At 40.8% G+C, this 19,586-nt stretch overlaps 1 protein-coding gene across 2 annotated transcripts; it reads right to left on the minus strand.

The window, feature by feature from the left end:
* Nucleotides 1-1,279: 1,279 nt before the first annotated feature.
* Nucleotides 1,280-17,803, minus strand: plekhg7 (pleckstrin homology domain containing, family G (with RhoGef domain) member 7). 2 transcript variants are annotated; one of them, XM_007909011.2, is made up of 18 exons: nucleotides 17,635-17,803; nucleotides 15,704-16,521; nucleotides 13,955-13,980; nucleotides 11,782-11,906; nucleotides 11,143-11,183; nucleotides 10,154-10,177; nucleotides 9,582-9,677; nucleotides 9,118-9,282; nucleotides 8,595-8,690; nucleotides 7,948-8,031; nucleotides 7,138-7,248; nucleotides 6,090-6,264; nucleotides 5,667-5,782; nucleotides 4,161-4,254; nucleotides 3,620-3,699; nucleotides 2,709-2,865; nucleotides 2,203-2,300; nucleotides 1,280-1,564 (listed from the first exon to the last, which is right to left on the minus strand). In XM_007909011.2, exons 2-18 carry the CDS (start codon nucleotides 16,502-16,504, stop codon nucleotides 1,454-1,456), a joined length of 2,400 nt encoding a protein of 799 aa, XP_007907202.2. In that variant the 5' UTR covers nucleotides 16,505-16,521; nucleotides 17,635-17,803; the 3' UTR covers nucleotides 1,280-1,453. The 2 variants fall into 2 exon arrangements, with proteins under 2 accessions (XP_007907202.2, XP_007907203.2); XM_007909012.2 differs by lacking the exon at nucleotides 2,203-2,300 and having other exon boundaries at nucleotides 1,508-1,564.
* Between the last annotated feature and the right edge of the window lie 1,783 nt (nucleotides 17,804-19,586).

A 19,586-nucleotide genomic window follows, 5' to 3' on the forward strand; every position in this document is an offset into this window, starting at 1 on the left:
TTTTATTAAATAGCTTTCACTGAGATAGTTAGCACAATTGTTTTTTTTTCTAATGGGTTTTATTTAGCAAAATTCCCACGTGCAAATTCCCGAGCAGGACGAAATGTAAGGCAAGTGTCCTTACTCCGCACGCCTCGGTGTATCTAGCAGTAAGTAGGAACCCGGCTTGTTAGTTTCCAGGGATAATGATCCCTTTCAAAAAAAAAAAAAAAAAAATTGGTCACTCAAAACAACGACTGTTTGTAGGACGGACGCTGCTGTGCACAATTGGCTGCTACGTTTCACCCACAAAATAGTCAATTCACTTTACAGTGCATCCTACGAAGCACTTTGAGACATCTCAGAAGACATGATAAAGCGCTGTGTCAAATGCAAGGATTATTATTATTAGAAGCAGCAACACTGAATTGTTCTCAGCCCTGCTCAGTTTGGACAGTGACTGTAATATCTGGCCAAAATAAAAGTACTGAAGACATTATCACATAAGGCAGCATCCCAATGCTCCAGCCACATAGTTCCATTAGATAATCATTTAATTTTTAACCTCAGAATTGTCCTTTTAATAGTGGGTGTGAGCTTATGAGCGCGTTATTGATTTACATTGGCATTTAATGCTAACACGTAACCATCTGATGTTCAGTTTTGATCTTGCCTGCATGAAATATCAATAGAACACCCTCACTTACACGCTTACTGTCAAAAATGATGTGAATATCACAGAACTGTGTACAAAAATTGTACTAATTTCCATGTTATCTGAACACGTGTATAGATATTATCAGTTTGAAAGTTTTGACTAGCGATGATACTGGCTGAAGATCATGTGAACTGTTTATAGTAAGTGATGTTAAGTTAAACAGTGACACGACTTCCACAATTAAAATTTATTGCTTAGTAAAATGACTTTAGCATCCTTTTTATGTACAAGTTATGGTAATATTTTGGTTTTTTTCCTTTAAAATAATCTAATGAGGTTTGTGACCGTTTTTAATGACAGTATTAGTTGTGCCTTATGTTCAACCCCTTAACCGCTGCCTCCGCTCGACTGGCTCTGGCCTCCTGCTTGTCCCTCGTGCCCTCCGTTCCACCATTGGTGGCCGGGCTTTCAGCCGCTATGCCCCCAAACTCTGTCACTCTCTCCCTCTATCCCTCCTCCGCCTCGCCCCTTCCTTCCCGAACTTCAAGTCGCACCTGAAGACCTTCCCCTTTGACTGTACCTGCAGTCACCTCCCCCCCCGGCTCGGTGTCGTGCTCCGCCACTGTCCAGCGCTCTGGGACACTGCCCATTGTGAGAGGCGCTGTGTGAATGCAAGTTGCTGTTGTCATTCCATTTTTCTAATGAATATCCCGAGGTAGACTTTAAAATGGATGGACAGTCTCTCGTTCAGTCCGTAGGTGACCAAGCTAAGAGCTGTTCGTTGTGAAGCAGTAAACCTGGAGAGTTGTAGTGTTACTAGATTTCCGATGACTCTCGCACTGAGGAACTTTCAACTGGTGTTCGTTGAGGATCTTGGTTGTGTGTGAAAGTGGTGATTGCGTTTGCTATCTGGGACATCCAGGTTCTCTGAAAAGGATGAGAATAAATGGAAGGCCTGAGTGAGTACATTCAACACTCGAGCACAGCATTTTGTCCTGATTAAATGGATTTTCAACCAAATTAACTGTCATATTTAAAACAAGTAAGCGTACAAGTGAATCGGGCGTTTGTCCGATTTACCCGGCGTCTGGGGGTTAACCAGTGTCCGGTTTAAAGCGGCTTCCACTGTAATAATAATCCTTGCATTTGATACAGCGCCTTATCACGTTGAGACGCCTCAAAGCGCTTCACAGGATACACTAAAGTGAAATGACTATATTTTGTGGGCAAAACGTGGTAACCAATTGCGCACAGCAGCGTCCCCACAAATGTCACTCCCTTATCATCAGTCCTGCACAATTGAGAAATACGGAAGGTAATTGATGGCGGCTGCAGCAAATGGAGACAGACTCACAAAGTGGCTTGCGAAACGACTTAAAGACGGTATGAATTTGTTAAATTAAAAAGCAATTTAAAATGCACTTTTTATGGCAGTTATATTCCTTCCAGTTATATTTTCGAAGACACCGCTTTCTAAAAAAAAATAACAAAAGCTCATTTTTTCTTTAGTCGTTACTCGATGCTCAAACTATTGCAGTTAGATTTTTTTCCTGAGTGTAGTTTACCTTGTTAGCCTCTGACTGTGCTTGAAGTGTGAACATTCCTATGGACTGATGATACCTGTTTTGATGGATTACTATGAAAGCATAATGGAGTCCACAAGCTACAAAAGAAGGAGACGCCGTGAGAATCTTTTATAACAATAATAATCCTTGCATTTGATATCGCGCTTTATCACCTTCTTGAGACGTCTCAAAGCGCTTCACGGAATAGACTGTAAAGTGAATTGACTGTGTTTTGCGGGTGAAACGCGGCAGCCAATTGCGCACAGCAGCGTCACACAAACAGTCGTGGATTGAGTGACCAAATTATTATTTATTTATTGGAGGGATTATTATCCTCGGAAAGCGATCCGTCAATCGACTAACTGTTTAAAATTATTATTATTATTTAAATTATTTACTTTATTAATCTTTATTCTGAAATTGTTAGGTATCTTTATTACATCGATGCTCAGATATAACACTGGAAATATCTTTCAATGGTTACAGGCAAAACATAGATGACTTACAGTTTGCATAGAATGAATCAATGTTCTTAAGCAGCAATCTGTTCAGAGGTATTGGCTGATCAAATACGGCACATATCATCCCGTCTCTGACCATGGAGTGCAATTCAGGATTCAAGGTCGGGCTTGTAAGCCCAATTTCGAAGACTCCTGACAATCTCTATAAGGAAAGCAAAAATCTGCCACGTAACAACAAGAGATTATAATGATAATCCTTGTATTTGATATAGCGCCTTATCACATCATTGAGACGTCTCAAGCCGCTTCACAGAATATATTGAAAAGTGAGGTGACTGTTTTGTGGGCGAAAGGCAACAAACAATTGTACCCAGCAGCGTCCCACAAACAGTCGTGGATTGAGTGACCAAATTTTATTTCTTTTTTTAGTGGGGTTATTATTCCTGGAGAGCGATCTGCCAATGGCCTAACAGCTGCGTTCCTACTTACTGGTAAATAAACAGGCGTGTGGAGGAAGGAAACTTGGCTAAGGTTCGCCCAGCTTGTGATGCAAACACACTGACCGCTACGCTACAGGACTCCACAAGATTAATCACCCATTACTTAGAAGAGGGAGCAGGAAAAATAATGTTGTTTTCCAAACTTTTTTTTATGGGGCAGTCATTAATTTCCATAAGCCCCATAAAACTGAATGTGGGGCTGAATCACTATAGCTCAATTCACCACAATAACAGGAATAAGCCATTCAGTCTGTCCTCACATGGGCCATAGTTATCTTGGATCATGGCTGATCTGCAACCAACACTGCTCAACAAACAACATTTAGTTCAGTTTGCAGCCAATATAAAAAAACTAGTAATTTACAAATTTAATATGACCTGTTTTCTCATCCCAGGAACTCTAAGTGCCTACAGTTTGGGTGTGTGCTTCGAAACGTCAGTACAGTAATTTATTACCTTTTTAATGCGTTTAATCTTCGTGATTAAGAGAAAGTCATCAAATAGAACCAAATACACATCTAGGATTTTATTATTTCCTGTAAGAAAGTAGGGTAAAGAGCAAATTAATATTTATTAATAATAATCTTGCCTTTGATATAGCCTTATCACGTTTTTGAAACATCTTAAAGCGCTTCACAGAATATACTGTAAAGTGAATTGACTGTATATTTTCTGTGTGAAACGCGGCAGCGAAATTGTGCACAGCAGCGTCCCACACACAGGCGTGGGTTGAGCCAACCACACACACATTACATTTACACATTTCGTGGATTGAGTGACCAAATTTTTTTTCTTGAAGGGATCCAGCAATCGACTAACAACCGGTTCTTACTTACTGTGAGGTAAACAGGGATGTGGGGTAAGGAAACTTGCCTGAGGTTTCGCCCTGCCTGGGAATTGAACTTTGCGAAGCGAGTGCGCTGACCACTATACCACTATTTAAATGCCAAGCATTTTGTGTTGATGTAAGCAAACTGGCAAAATAAGTTACATTTACCTGTAAGTCCTAATTTTCCTTCGTGTAGAAGCTGTCTGTTTGGAGATGTGAAGAATCCCTCTTTCGTGCTATCTTTCAGGGTATGTCTCAGACACTGGTCATTATTGGGGGAAAAAGTAATGAAAGTTATATAATGAAAGACAGTGTCTTGGTACATTTAACGTATATAAAAACTATTTTAATTCTGGCATTTTATCTCCTTCTCCACATTGCCCTCTCTCCCCCCCCTCTTCCCCTCCTCCCTGCCCCACATTAAGAACCTTGTCTCACACGGACAAAGTTCCCCTAATAATAACAATCCTGGCATTTGATACAGCGCCTTATCATAACTGCAAGACGTCTCAAAGCGCTTCACAGGATATGCTGTAAAGCCGAGTGTATTTTGTGGGCAAAACGTGGCAGTCAGTTGTTTATTTATGACGACTATTCAAGACTGAGATCGATAGATTTTCAAAAACTAAAGGGATTAAGGGATAGGGCGGGTAAATGGAATTAGGATAGAAGATCAGCCATGATCTTATTAAATGGCGGGGCAGGCTCGAGGGGTCTGCTCCTATTTCTTATGACTAGGATTTGTTCCTGAAACTAATGCTGTTTCAGGCAGCTCTCTCCCTCATTCTCTTCCTCGTTGCTCTCCGTAGCATGAGTCATCATTGTTCCAACAAGATAACAAGAACCTCGGGGCCAAGTCAGTCAGTCATGAAACTGGAGTCATGTAACCAGTGTAACAATATCAGACATTAAGCCTAGAGAGAGTGTCAGAGGTCAGTAGGTGCCCAACGCACTGACCACTTTGCAGTGAGATGACATGAAGATCATGAGATGAAACCAACTGGACTTGTTGTCCTTCAGATGAGACAGAAACAGGACTCGAGGTGAGAAGTGAAACCCATCTCTAAACTTAACTCCTTTTTACAAAGAGACACACCTGCACGTCGCGGTGTACTTGGAGGAGGAAGTTTTAATGGAACACAGTAGGGTGTGAACAATAGGCTGAGAGCGTTGTCTGTAGGTGATGTAATCATAAAATGCAGTCACTAACTAATGATTCTGCTTCCAGTAACACAACAGCCAACTCCCTAACAACACTGGACACTCAACCTGTGCTTGCCTTGTCATTGCTTGTCCCCCGTGCCCTCCGTTCCACCATCAGCCACTGGCCCCCAAACTCTGGAATTCTCTCCCTCCATCCCTCCCACTTGTCTCCTCCTTCCCCATCTTCAGGTCGCACCTGAAGACTTTCCACTTCGACCGACCTGTGCCTACTAGTGATGTGCCTACTTATGATCCACCAGCTGACTAACAACCAGGTTCCTACTTACTGAGAGGTGAACAGAGACGTGTGGAGTAAGGAAACTTGGGTAACGTTTCGCCCTGCCCGGGAATCGAACCCGGGTCCTCTCGCCTGCGATGCGAGAGTGCTAACCACTGCGCTACAGGACTGCACAATTGACCCACGTTACAGGTGATACACTAATTCATTCTTCTTAAAAAAAACAGACTTACCTCTGGAACAAAAACGTTCTTGTTTCTTTCCCAGATTGGAGGCCATACAATCATCTCCTGAAGCTGCTGAATTTTCTGAAAACTTTCCAGCCATTTTACCTTCCCCTCAAGATCACCTGCCACATAAACAATTCTTAGATATTCTATCATAATCCATTAAAAATGTCAGAGTGTGGAAAAGGGCTCCCCCATTAAATAGAATAATGAAAACTATTGCACAGAAATAGGCTATTCAACCCGACAAGTCTATGTTGGTATTTTTCTCCACATGATCCAATTCAACCCTACTCTCTTGCTCTTGCTCTCTTTCTCCCTGCCCAGGAATCGAACCCGGGTCCTCTCGCTTGCGAGACGAGAGCTCTAACCACTGAGCTACAGGACTCGTTTAAATGCGGAATCATTGTAACATGAAAGTCAACTCACAAATGGATTTATCCACGTGCTCAATGATGGTGTGGACAGTCAGCTTCTCTCCTTGGTCGGTGCTTCTCTTCCAAATGTTCTTGAGCAGTAAAGGGTATCTGGTGAACCTCTGCAGCGGTGACACCAGCAGGTCTGACAAGTGCAGCCGCTTACACAGCTTGTTCTGCTCACCCCACTGCCTCATGTACATACCAGAGAGAGAGAGAGAGAGAGAGGGGAGATATCTTTGGAGTAGCTACACACTGAAAGGTGCTCAGAGCTGTCAACAACAACAACTTGCATTTACACAGTGCCCCTCAAGTGGGGTAGCGTCCTGGAGCGCTTGACAGTGGCGGAGCCTGACCCTGAGCCAGGGGCAGAGGGAGGGGTGAGGTGATCGGAAGTGCGATCAAAAAGGAAGGTCTTTGGGCGGGATTTGAAGGTGGGGAGGGAGGAAGTGGGGGAAGGCGGAGGGATTGGGGGAGAGAGTTCCAGAGCTTGTACATTGCACAATAAGCAATGGGTTTGGCAATAGAGGCGAGACAGGAAATAATATGGTATGGAAAATCCCTACCCTGGAGGGAAATTCCAGCTTCTAAATGTCTTAACATAATAATAATAATCCTTGCCTTTAATAAAACGCTTTTATGAGACGTTTCAAAGTGCTTCACAGAATATACTGTAAAGTGAACTGACTGTGTATTTTGTGGGTGAAACGCGGCAGCGAAATTGCGCACAGCAGCGTCCCCACAGACAGCCGTGGTTTGAGTGACCAAATTATTATTTATTCATTTATTTATTTGAAGGGATTATTAGTCCTGGAAAGCGATTGCCCAATCGACTAACAAGCAGGTTCTTACTTACTACCAGGTAAACAGTCGTGTGGAGTAAGGAAACTTGTGTAAGGTTTTGCCCTGCCCGGGAATCGAACCTGGGCCCTCTCGCTTGTGAGGCGAGTGGTGTAGCCAATACGCTACAGGACTCCATTTTATTTGGGAGCGTATTTTACTGTTTGCACATAAACTGAAATAAAAACCACACAATTTGAGGATCGGAATCGGTAATATACTTTAAGAAAAATTCCAAAGTCCTCTCTTGTCTTCAGGGTTTCAAGGTAGTGGATTCCTGTGGAATAATTCAGGCAATACATCTGGTGAGTCTGACACACATCCTCCTGAAACTGATGAAAAAGATTTATAATATTAATAATAATCCTTGCCTTCGATACATCGCTTTGTCAAGATGTCTCAAAATGCTTCACAGAACATGATGTAAATATAGCAGCCTGCAGTTTAAGTAAACAAATCAAACTAGAATCTTATTACAATCATAACGATCATTAATAATAACAATCCTTGCATTTGATGCAGCACCTTATCATGTCGTTGAGATGTCTCGAAGGGCTTCACAGAATTCACATACTGTAAAGAAAATTGACTATTTTTGTGGATGAAACGCGGCGGCCAATTGAGCACAGCACCGTCCCACAAACCGTCGTGGATTGGACGATCAAATTATTATTTTTTTTTGGAGGGATTATTAACCCTGGAAAGTGATCCGCCAATTAACTAACAACTGGGTTCCCACTCACTGCTGGTAAACAGAGGCGTGTGAGTGGATTAAAGAAACTCGCCTAAGGTTTCTCCCTGCCCGGGAATCAAACCCAGGTCCTCTCGCTTGCGAGGCGAGCGCTCTAACTAATACACTACAGGACTCCACATCATTAAAATGATCTTTTAAAAGGAGGCAGTGACAAGATGGTTATGTAACTTTGAAGTTTATCTTTAGGTTGACTTCAGGATAACAGTCTCGTCTCCGCCTCCTTTTCAGGCATTTCTATATATGAACTGTCAACTGAGAGCGACATAAAATAAAATACCTTTGACAGCACAGAGATGGAAGACGAGAGTTCCCTGGAGCGTTCAATTGCACTCAGGAGGCTGGTCAACAACTCCTGGCTCACCTAATACAGTCAAATCACAACAGCACCTTTGTGATTCTGTCAAAAAGTAACTCCAAAATATAATAATAATAATACTTGCATTTCATACAGCGCTTTATCACATCTTCGAGACGTCTCAAAGTGCGTCACAGAATACACCATAAAGTGAATTGACTGTATATTTTGTGGGCGAAACGCGGCAGCCAATTGCGCACAGCAGCGTCCCACACACAGTCGTGGATTGAGGACCAAATTATCTTTATTTTTTGAAGGAATTATTACACCCAGAAAGCGAACCACCAATCGACTTACAACCGGGTTCCTATTCACTGCTGGTAAACAGAGGCGCGTGTGTGGAGTAAGGAAACTTGCCTAAGGTTTCGCGCTGCCCAGGAATCGAACCCGGGTCCTCTCATTTGCGAGGCGAGTGCTCTAACCACTACACTACGGGAATACATTACATATTATGTCTAAGTAAGATATGATGTCAGTCTGTCTTTAAAGAAATTGTATTGATGTGGCACTGATATCAATAGAAAATATAATCCACCTCCGAACATTGCCAATAGGGATGGTCAGGTTACCTTGCACAATTCATCAAGGTTTCCAAACAGTCTCCGGTAATCAACATCCACAAGACAGCCTCTGCTCTGTAGATATTTCAGTGTTTTGAGAAATACCTTTATAATAGGATGAAATGAGACAAATCAAATTTCATAAAATCAAATGCAAAATCAGAGGTCCCAAATTCCACCAAGTTCTTAGCCTTTTTTGTCAAACCATTTTTGTCTGATGATTATCAGAACAGGGCAGAGTTGTGGGAAATAATGATAATAATAATAATAATCTTTGCATTGGATTACAGTGCCTTATCACGTCGTTGACACGTCTCAAAGGGCTGCATAGGATATACTGTAAAGTGTAGTGACTGTGTATTTTGTGGGCGTACTTCCTATCTATGAGTTCTAATTTGTAGTTTGACCGTGTGTAAACCCAGGTGATCCGGGTTAGCATAACAATCAGGTGAATAGCCTGGTGTGAAACCGGTTGCAGTTTGATTTCTGATGTGATGAATGCTTCACATTAAACTGAGATTGACAACCTCACCTCCTGCATCACCAGAAGTTGGTCCAGGAAGTATGTACATTCACTGGTGAAAACCTCCCACAAGGCCTCCTGCAGCTTCTCATCTCTCTTGAGGGAACAAGTCTCCAGGTCAGTGTCAGGCGCTGTCAGGCTCTGTGTCTCCATCACCTGTGTCCAGCATTTATACTAAAAAAAATTAAACAACAATTACATTTACACAGGACCTGCCTTTCAAGTCGGGAGGACATCCCAGGCGCTGGACAGTCAGGGATTTGGGCCGGAGCTGGGGATTGGGATCAGGAGGGGTGGGGGTAGGAGGGTGGGGGTAGGAGGGTGACCGAAGGTGCGATCGAAGACTATATACCGTATAGTCCCAAACTGCACACTGTAGCCACGAGATAGTATTCCCTAACAGAAATCCATCTAATTTGCTTTTGAAGGCCTTGTCCTATTGACTTTGTCTTTAATGAATACTGGCTGAATACCTGGTACTGTTGGAAGCCGTAATCTTTCTGCTCTGTGAGTTTTAACGATGCCAGGACATTCTCCAGCTCCGAGGTTTGCTTTTGTTTTCCTTTGTTCTAAACAAAAACACAAGTGGTGCATCGCAGGTTAGTTACTGCAGTAAATTGTTTCTCATCCATTTCTGCAGCACAGAAATTATGGCAATAATGATAATAATAATAATAATAATCCTTGCATTTGATACCATGTCGTTGAGATGTCTCAAAGCGCTTCACAGAATACACTGTAATGTGAATTGACTGTATATTTTGTGGGCAAAAAGCCAATTGCGGACAGCAGCGTCCCACACACAGTCGTGGGTTGTGTGAACAAATTACATAACAGTATCGTTTTGGGGAAGGATTATTACCCCCGGAAAGCGATCTGACAATTGACTAACAACCGGGTTCCTATTACTGGCAGTAAACAGAGGCGTGTGGAGTAGGGAAACTTGCTGAAGGTTTCATCCTGTCTGGGAATCAAACCCAGGTCGCTATATCAAATTCAGTGATTATTATTTTAACGACTTATTGGAAAACAAAGTATGATCTACCTTGGCTTCTCTGATGGATTGTACCTAAAATGGGAATGAGATGAAAGTACCAGTTATTTGTTTTATTATAATTTTTGACAGAAGACTCAGAACTTTCAGACACATTTAAGCACAAAATATGAATACATTTAAATGACATTGATTTTTCATGCATCTGGAATCTAGATTAATTAAATAATAATTAATAGCCAATTAAGAGAGTAACTCTTCTACCGTGTCTCTGGTCACTTCCCCGAATCAAAATACAAACATACAAAATACGATGATCACATGATTCACCTTTGTTTTCTGTTTGATATGTTACTGTTATATCGTAATATCTATTTCCATATATTTGCATTTTACATTTCTTTGGAAGAAAGAATTGAATGTTTACTGATTATGTATGGAAATAATTCTAACATGAACAATGTATTGCACAATATCAGAATATGATCTGAGCATCTCTACCTGGAAGATAATAATAATCCTTACATTTGATCTGCGTGATAAGGCTCTATATAAAATCCTGGCATTTGATACAGACCTTATCGCATCTTCGAGACGTCTCAAAGTGCTTTGCAGAATATACTGTAAAGGGAATTGACTGTATATTTTGTGGGTGAAACGCAGCAGCCAATAGTGCACAGCAGCGTCCCACAAACAGCCGTGGATTGAGTGACCACATTATATTTTTCTCTTATTATATATTTGAAGAAATTATTACCCCAGAAAAATCATCTACCAATCGACTTAACAACCGGGTTCCTACTTAAAGCGAGGTAAACAGAGGTGTGTGGAGTAAGGAAACATAGAATGCAATAATTAACGCTATGATTTTAAAGGATTGGGGTCTTACTGACCGATAAAGTGTGTTTATCTATGATTGATCAGTTACATAGTACATGCACTCCATGGGAATATAAATGATATTTTAATATAGTTTCAGCCACAGCATATTTATTAAACCTTTTAGGGCAGTTCTGCAAGACAAACAGGATTAACATTACCATTCCTCGCCTTGTGAAGGGCCATTTTGACTTTTTTGTGTCTGTAACAGAAAGAATACTTTAGCATTTCAGTACAGACCTGACTGAGAATCACAAATAATAACAATAATCGTTGCATTTGATACAGCGCCTTATCACATCTTCAAGATGTCTCAAAGCGCTTCACAGAATATACTGTAAAGTGAATTGACTGTATATTTTGGGGATGAAACACGGCAGCCAATTGCACACAGCAGCGTCCCACACACAGTCGTGGATTGAGTGAACAAATTATATTTATTTATTTTTGAAGGGATTATTACCCCTGGAAAAGTGATCCGCCAATCGATTTACAACTGGAGTCCTACTCACTGCTGGTAAACAGAGGCGTGTGTGTGGAGTAAGGAAACTCGCCTAAGCTTTCGCCCTGCCCGGGAATCAAACCGCTTGCGAGGCACGTGCTCTAATCACTGAGTTACAATAAATATAAAGTCTTGAGTTACTGACCATTCAGCCCACAGAATTTTAAGGCGCGTTTCAGAAATGTGGAGCATGTCAATCGCAAAGAACCAGAATGAGTAACATTTACAGATGGAAAGGTGTTTACATTTTTTTTTAAAAAATCAAATGTACTGAAGTAAACTTCAGCTCAGGGCTCACCTGTGTTTGGGGTCAATGCTGAGGTTAGACTATCAGCACCGTCTGAAATAAGTAAGTCTCCAGGAAACACGTCGAGACCCGGTAAAGAGACAACAACTGAAGTACGTCTGCGCTCGGTGCTGTGCCTTGGGAATGAATAAAATACATCTTACACATTGATTTTTTTATGTTATATCATTATAGATTAATACTGGATTGATTCCTCAACATGAAGAATATTTTGGAAAATCAAACATATCCTTTTTATACAGTATATTAAGAATACTGTATATTGACCCAATGTTGTGTTATTATTAATAATAATAATGCTTGGATTGGATATAGAGGCTTATCACGTCTTCGAGACGTCTCAAAGCACTTCACAGAATATACTGTGAAGTTAATTGACTGTATATTTTGTGGGTGAAACACGGCAGCCAATTGCGCACAGCAGCGTCCCCACAAACAGCCGTGGATTAAGTGACCACATTTTGTTGGGGGTGGGAGGTGAAGAGGAGGAGTGATTATTAACCCCAGAAAACGATCCGCCAATCGACTAACAACCGGGTTCCTACTTACTGCTGGTAAACAGAGGCGCGTGGAGTAAGGAAACTTGGCTAAAATGTCGCCCTGACCCATCCGGGAATCAAACCTGGATCCTCTCGCTTGCGAGGCGAGTGCTCTAACCACTACACCTCGGGAATATTATCATTTCATTGTACAATTGTGTTAATTGAAAATATGATAAAGGTAATGGGAAAGTCAAGGCCATACAAAAGAAACCAGAAGGTAGTATTTTACCCTCACTGATTGGAGACATTTTCTTTTAAATGTATTTTTAAATACATTCCATTTCTTTAATGGTCTCAACTTCTTTTAAAAACAAGTACTAGATATTTAAACAGAGAGAATAAAAACACAAATGTGCTCAGACGTTTAAAGCAAACATTTATTTTGTGTTTGTTGCCATGTTACTGCGGTAGTTACTCCTTATGATCTATACCTAGTCATTCATACAATTACTCACTAAGGTCAATTTCATATCAGTTGAATGTCCTGGGGGTATTCAAACTGTCAGATTCTTATTTGCCTAAAATATATCCTGCTATTCATTGGTGAAAACACCAAAGCACTGTCTGGCTCAGAAAAAGAGAGTGAGTCATAGTGTCTTATAACATTGGAATTTGTCCATCCAAATTCCAAAGTTTTGACTTTGCTACTCCTATGCTATTTTCTGTGGCACATTATTAATAATAACACTCGTTGCAATTGATACAGCGCCTTAAAGCTCTCTGAGATGCTAGCTACCCTGCGTGGAGAGCACTATATAAGTATATAAGTTGTTGTTAACGTGTCTTTGAGAAGTCTCAAATTACAGAATAAACTATAAAGTGTACATAAACTATATATTCTGAAGCTTTCAAAGTGCCAATAATTGATGACATTTGTAAGCCGTGTGTGTTACATGTTTCCGTTGGAGATTTGCCAATCACAGCATTTGTACAGCCAGTAAGTGCTGTTTATTAAAGCACTAAAGAGTTTAGCAGCCAAACTCCAAACCGGGCCAATAACTGGGGCTGGTTTGCCCTCATAGAACCCTACAGCACAGAAGGAGGCCAATCAGCCCTTTGAAAGAGCTGTTAGTCCCACTCCTTTGCTCTTACCCCATAGCCCTGCAACTGTTTCCGTTTCAAGTAGCTGTCTAATTCCATTTTGAAAGATATTATCAAATCAGCTTCCACCACCCTTTCAGCCAGTGCATTCCAGACCATAACAACTGGGATCTGTTGAATATAAGGCCTGAAAATCCACCAATGTTAGCCTATAAGATTATGTGGTCTTGAAATTTAAGACTGGGAAGATCTGTCTTCATTTAGAAACCGATTCTGTTTAAGCGCTGGGCAAGATTAACTTCCAATTAATTTTTCACAATGAATAATAATAATAATCCTTGCATTTGATATATCGCCTTATCCCGTCTTCAAAGACGGTCTCAAAGCGCTTCACAGAATATACTGTAAAATGAATTGACTGTATTTTTTTGGCAAAACGTGCAGCCAATTCCGCACAGCAGTGTCCCACACACAGTCGTGGATTGAGTGACCGTATAACGTGCAATTTAGATTCACAATGTCATAATGAGGTGATTTTTTTTTAATGGAAAAACATGCTATACAAATATGAAGTGACCTACCTTCGGGGAATGGAATCATCAGCTGTCTGACCAAAGGAGAGAAAGAAAATGAGTTGAGAATCAGAAACTAAACAAGCACTGAGAGCAACTGGGAAGATTTTAACAAGTGAACGCAAATAGGTTATTTATCAAAACTGAAATTACTAAATAGAAAGGTTTCACATTTTATCTCAGACTATTATTCATAGCAACGTAAAGTATTGGAAAACTATTTAGAATAGTTGTATAATAATTTTTGGATTTGCAGTTGATATAGCACCTTATCACATCTTCGAGACGTCTCAAAGTGCTTCACAGGATATACTGTAAAGTAAATTGACTGTGTATTTGGTGGGTGAAAGTACATATACATTTCTTCAAGTTAAGCTGGACATACAATTTACAATGCAAAGTTCATATCGTTTTATGGAGATCAAATTTTAAGTCTATTTGAAGAAGCTTATACAATCGGATGTTTTTGACAATACCCCTTGTTGAATAAGGTATTCTTAGCTCATAAATACTTGATGATAGATAAACTTGAAATGAAAAAGGAAAGTTATGTGGTTTCCTCTTATTGTTGTTTATCCAATTTTATAAAATTAATAATCCTTGCAATTGATATCACTCTTTATCATGTCTCAAATGTTGTTAAATCATGTTGTTAGATGTCTCAAAGCGCTTCACAGAATATATTTTAAAGTGGATTACCAAACAATCGTGGATTAAGTGACCAATTTATTTTGGGGGGGGAGGGATTATTATCATGGAAAGCGATCTGAAAATCAACAAACAGCCGTATTCCTACATACTGCAGCGTAAACAGAGACGTGCGGAGTAAGGAAACTTGCCTAAGGTTTTGCTCTGCCTGGAATTGAACTCAGGTTCTCTCGCTTGCGAGGCAAGTGCTCTAACCACTGAGCTACAGGACTCCACACGTAACAGAAAATAGCCTCAAAACAGTACGATAAGGTCAGAGCTATAAATAACATCTGAAACTTCCCAATAGGAAACCTGGCAGAGGTTTTTGAGCAGTTCTTAAGATGGCTAAATTCCCGATTCCCACTGCAAATACCCGGACTGAAGGCAAAATACCCTTTTTTTTAGAAATAAAGGGGTATTGTTAGCAAAGCATTACCAACCTCTCCTGTTTGTATGGAAGAGACACAATGGTTGGATCAATCATATGTTAAGGTCATCATCACAATGATGCAAATGATTTTCTTTTCAAGAACAATAGATAAAGAATCTGAGAACAAGTTAACACAAATATATAAAGCAGCATCATTCCTAGCATGACTATGTCCCATTAACAAACAGGGTGGTGTTTGGGTGGAAACGTGAGAACCTGTTATTCCACAATTCGAGTCTAGTTCAGTCTCCTCAATATAGCAGCAAAACAATAATAATGATCCTTGCCTTTGATATAGCATCTTTCATGTCAGGGCATCTGTTCCATTAGCAAACAGGGTGTTGCTTGGGTAAGGATTTGAGACATTGGTGAATGTTGCATGAAAAACATCAATTGATTGTATATTTTGTGGGCGAAATGCAAAATACACAGTCAATTCACTTTACAGTATATTCTGTGAAGTACTTTGAGACGTCACAACAATGTGATAAGGCGCTATATCACATGCAAGGATTATTATTACTTATTGCCCCATCAAAACAGAATTCTTTTATTAGTTGTCCGTTGCATAAATTGTGAACAAATGCAAAGGAACTATAGTATTGTAAATGTAAAAGTATAAAATGTGACCTTTTTACCTGTTGCGAAACTGTAGGCAAAGCAATTTTTTTATCCCCTCTCCGTCTTTCCCAAAGAGAGAGATTTTCCTGGTCCGTCGCAGACTGTTCACAAACAATATGATGATCACCACCCTCTGGATTCACAGACAATGGTCTGTCCACACCATTAATTTCTGTGACCGCCTGAGGCTCTTGTGGCTGTGTTGGGGGTTCCTCAAAGTGAAGGTGTCTTTGATCATCTGTCAATAAATCAGCCGTAGGATGTTGGTCCAATTTAGCTACAGCCACATTCTCTATGATGTCCGATGATGGCACAGAGGAAGGAACGAGCTTGTCTGTACCGTTTGCAGGTGTGGAGGCATCATTGTCAGCCGTGGGCTCCTCAATGCCATCCTTTCTCACCTCCTGACATTTCTGCGGTAGTGTTGGCGGTTGGACCGATACCTTTTTCTTTAGCTTCCGAAAGGAAGGAGATAAGGAGACCCTGGCAGATGCCAACCTGTCAAACTGGAAGCATGGGCTCTGAGGAACATCTGATTCCGGACATAAAAGGGGCCTTAAGATGGGTGATGCCTGAGTCAATTCCAATCGTGGAATGGTCTGTGTCTGCATCTCCTTGTTTGCCATCTGGACTGGACTTGTTTGTACCTCAGCATCACGCTGCTGGGCAGGGACAGCCTCCACCTTGTTTTCTCCAATTGTCTCTTCATTCTGTAGTTTGACGTTATCATCATCTTCATTCATTATATCACAGCCGTTGTGCACATTTTCAGTCATTTCCCACCAAGGAGATTTTGCGCACTCATTTCCATCAATCATTATCTGTGGAGTTTCACCTAATAACAATGATCATAATAACAATCCTTGCATTTGATACGGCGCCTTATCACGTCGTTGAGACGCCTCAAAGTGCTTCACAGAATATACTGTAAAGTGTAGTGACTGTGTACTTTGGGGGCGTCCCCACAAGCAGTCGTGGATTGAGTGACTAAATTATTTCTTTCTTTATTTATTTGTAGGAATTATTACTCCCAGAAAGCAATCCACCAATTAACTAGCAACCGGTGTTATTATTTACTGCCGGGTAAACAGAGGCGTGTGGAGTAAGGAAACTTGCTTGAGTTTCGTCCTGCCCGGGAATCGAACCCGGGTCCTCTCACTTGTGAGGCGAGCGCTCTAACCACTACACTGAGGGAATGGAAACTCTTCTTTTACTTGTGAGGCTGCAATTTCAACCGAACCTCTTTGTAAGCAACAGATGAGTCAATATACATTATACTATCCCTCTTTTATCTAATGTTCAGAGGCATAGACTTGGCGTCAAGTAAGGAATTATTGCTGTCTGCTTATACTAAAGGTGAAAGTCCCATGTGGATGAGATTATTGATGGTGCTTTGATGCCAAATGATTGTCAGCGTGAGTGGGCTCCTCGTTAAAAGATATTCATGTCCAGAGAAAGAAGAGAGAGAGAGAGAGAGATAGGAGGCAACAAAGAATGGGGAAAAAGAAACCTGAACCATTTGGAAACTAGATTATTTCTGGTTTATTTGAACAGCTTGCACAAAGCCTCACCTCCCCAGTACTCACCTTAAACCGACCTACCCCGAATCCAATTTAGATTATACTTCTTTAAGTCATGGTTTATTTATTGCAAGAAAAACGTCTCTGGTTAATGATACTCAGAGCAAAATCCAGGAGTATAAATAAATCATTCACTAACTGCTGAATCCCACAGCCTTGCCTCCCACCTTGCCCGCCATCTATTGGTTTCTCACAATAAATACATATGTTTAATCATCGTCTTCAGTATTGCATTGTCATTGAACTTAATGTCGGAAGCAAACAAGATAGATAGATTTCAACACAAACCACAGTCCATTTAAAAGCTACCTTTGCAAATCAGTCTTTTTTTTACACAGTTAAACAGTTATGCAGTTTTAAAAAATCACCTTCAGAATGACAAGCAGATCAGGAGTAATCTCTTTCGAAACACCTTCCTTTCTTCCTTGCATACACTTGGCGAAGGACAAACACAAGCATACAAGCTGAGATTGTGCGTCTGTCTCTGTTTGTGTGTGTGTGAGTTGCTCAGTTGCTGTGTGTCTCAGACTCTCTCTGCCTGTGAGTGTGTGTGTGAGTTGCTGTGTGTCTCGGTCTCTCTGTGCCTGTGAGTGAGTGTCTGTGTGTGTGTGTGTGTGTGTGAGTTGCTGGGACTTGGCGCTGTGGGACTATAAGCAATGAACACAAAGGTCGGGTTGGGTTTGGTGCAGAGCCAGCTGCTGACTGGGCTCCAGGTGATTTTACCGCAGTTTTCAACCTTCCCACAATGTCCCCAACTCACTGAACAGGCTGGCAATCCGGTTTACCTTCCCACATCACAGCCACCTGCACCTACACCTGCTCTATCATTGTATAGTTTATAATAATCATCATAATAATAATTCGCCCTGACCGATCGTAGAGGAAGGTCTTCAGTCGGGATCCAAAAGAGGGGAAGGCGGGGGCAAGGCGAGGGATTGGGGGAGAGAGTTCCAAAGCTTCGGGGCGTAGCGGCAGAAAGTGTAACTAGTGATGGTGGAGCGGAGAGGAGAGAACGAGGGACAAGCAGGAGGCCGGAGCCAGTCAAGCGGAGGCAGATAATATTGTAATAGTGATCTGCTGTATTTCCTAGTTTGTATTATATCATAGGACCATTTTAAAAGGGATCTTTTTTACCATTTGGGTAATGCTATTTTTATAAATGTGCCTGTTACGATACGCTTGTCTCCAGTCACATTTCGGCAGATCATTATCACTATATAATAATAATAATAATAATAATAATCCTTGCATTTGATATAGCGCTTTTCACGTCAGGAGGACGTCCCAAAGCGCTTCACAGAACACACTGTAAAGTGAATTGACTGTATATTTGTGGGCGAACGCGGCAGCCAATGGCGCACAGCAATGTCCCACAAACAGTCGTAGATTGAAAATGACCAATTTATTATTGGTTTTGGTATTGGAGGGATTATTATTAGGCTCTGTGTGGAGCTATAATATATATAATATAATATATATAATATGGTCACAGCATATTATACTGAATATCTTACTGTGTTGATAAGTGCTGCGTATCGCTTTCACATCTTTATAATGTTTTCTTCCGTTCATCCGTTCAAGCCAATCGACTAATAACTGAGTTACTATTTACTGCTGGGTAAACAGAGGAGTGTGTCTGTGGAATAAGAAAACTTGCCTAACATTTCACCCTGTCCAGGAATTGAACCCAGATCCTCTCGCTTGTGAAGCGAATCCTTTAACCACTGAGCTACAGGACTCCACAGGAAAATACTTTTCACATGTATTGTGAAATTCAATTCAACACTTCATCAGATAAGTGAGTCACTGCTTCTCGGCTTCATGAATCTTTACAAAGGTGAAAAGGTAAGTTTTTTTTATCCTGTTGTGGGAAACAATAAACGCACCTATTGCATGGCATATCACTGACAGATTAATCAACTTAATAAATTCTGTAAACCTACAAGTTCAGGATTGAATGGCATGTTGTTTAGGCCCTTGTGGAACACTTCTTCTATCATAAGTCTGATCCCAAACATGTGATATTAGTTAAACACTGTAATAATAGTGCTCAGCACCTTGGCACCTCCTTCCAAATACATGTAATTTGTTGTGGTAATCCCAGCACAAATTGACCTATTTATAATAATAATAATCCTTGTACTTGACACAGCATCGTATCACATCGAGGCGTCTTAAAGCGCTTCACAGAATATACTGTAAAGTGAATTGACTGTGTATTTTGTGCACGAAACACGGCAGCCAATTGCGCACAGCAGCGTCCCACAAACAGTCGTGGATTGAGTGACCACATTATTATTATATAAAATGTTTAAGTGAT

Source organism: Callorhinchus milii, unplaced genomic scaffold, assembly GCF_018977255.1.
Source record: "Callorhinchus milii isolate IMCB2004 unplaced genomic scaffold, IMCB_Cmil_1.0 Scaffold5, whole genome shotgun sequence".
NCBI lineage: Eukaryota > Metazoa > Chordata > Chondrichthyes > Chimaeriformes > Callorhinchidae > Callorhinchus > Callorhinchus milii.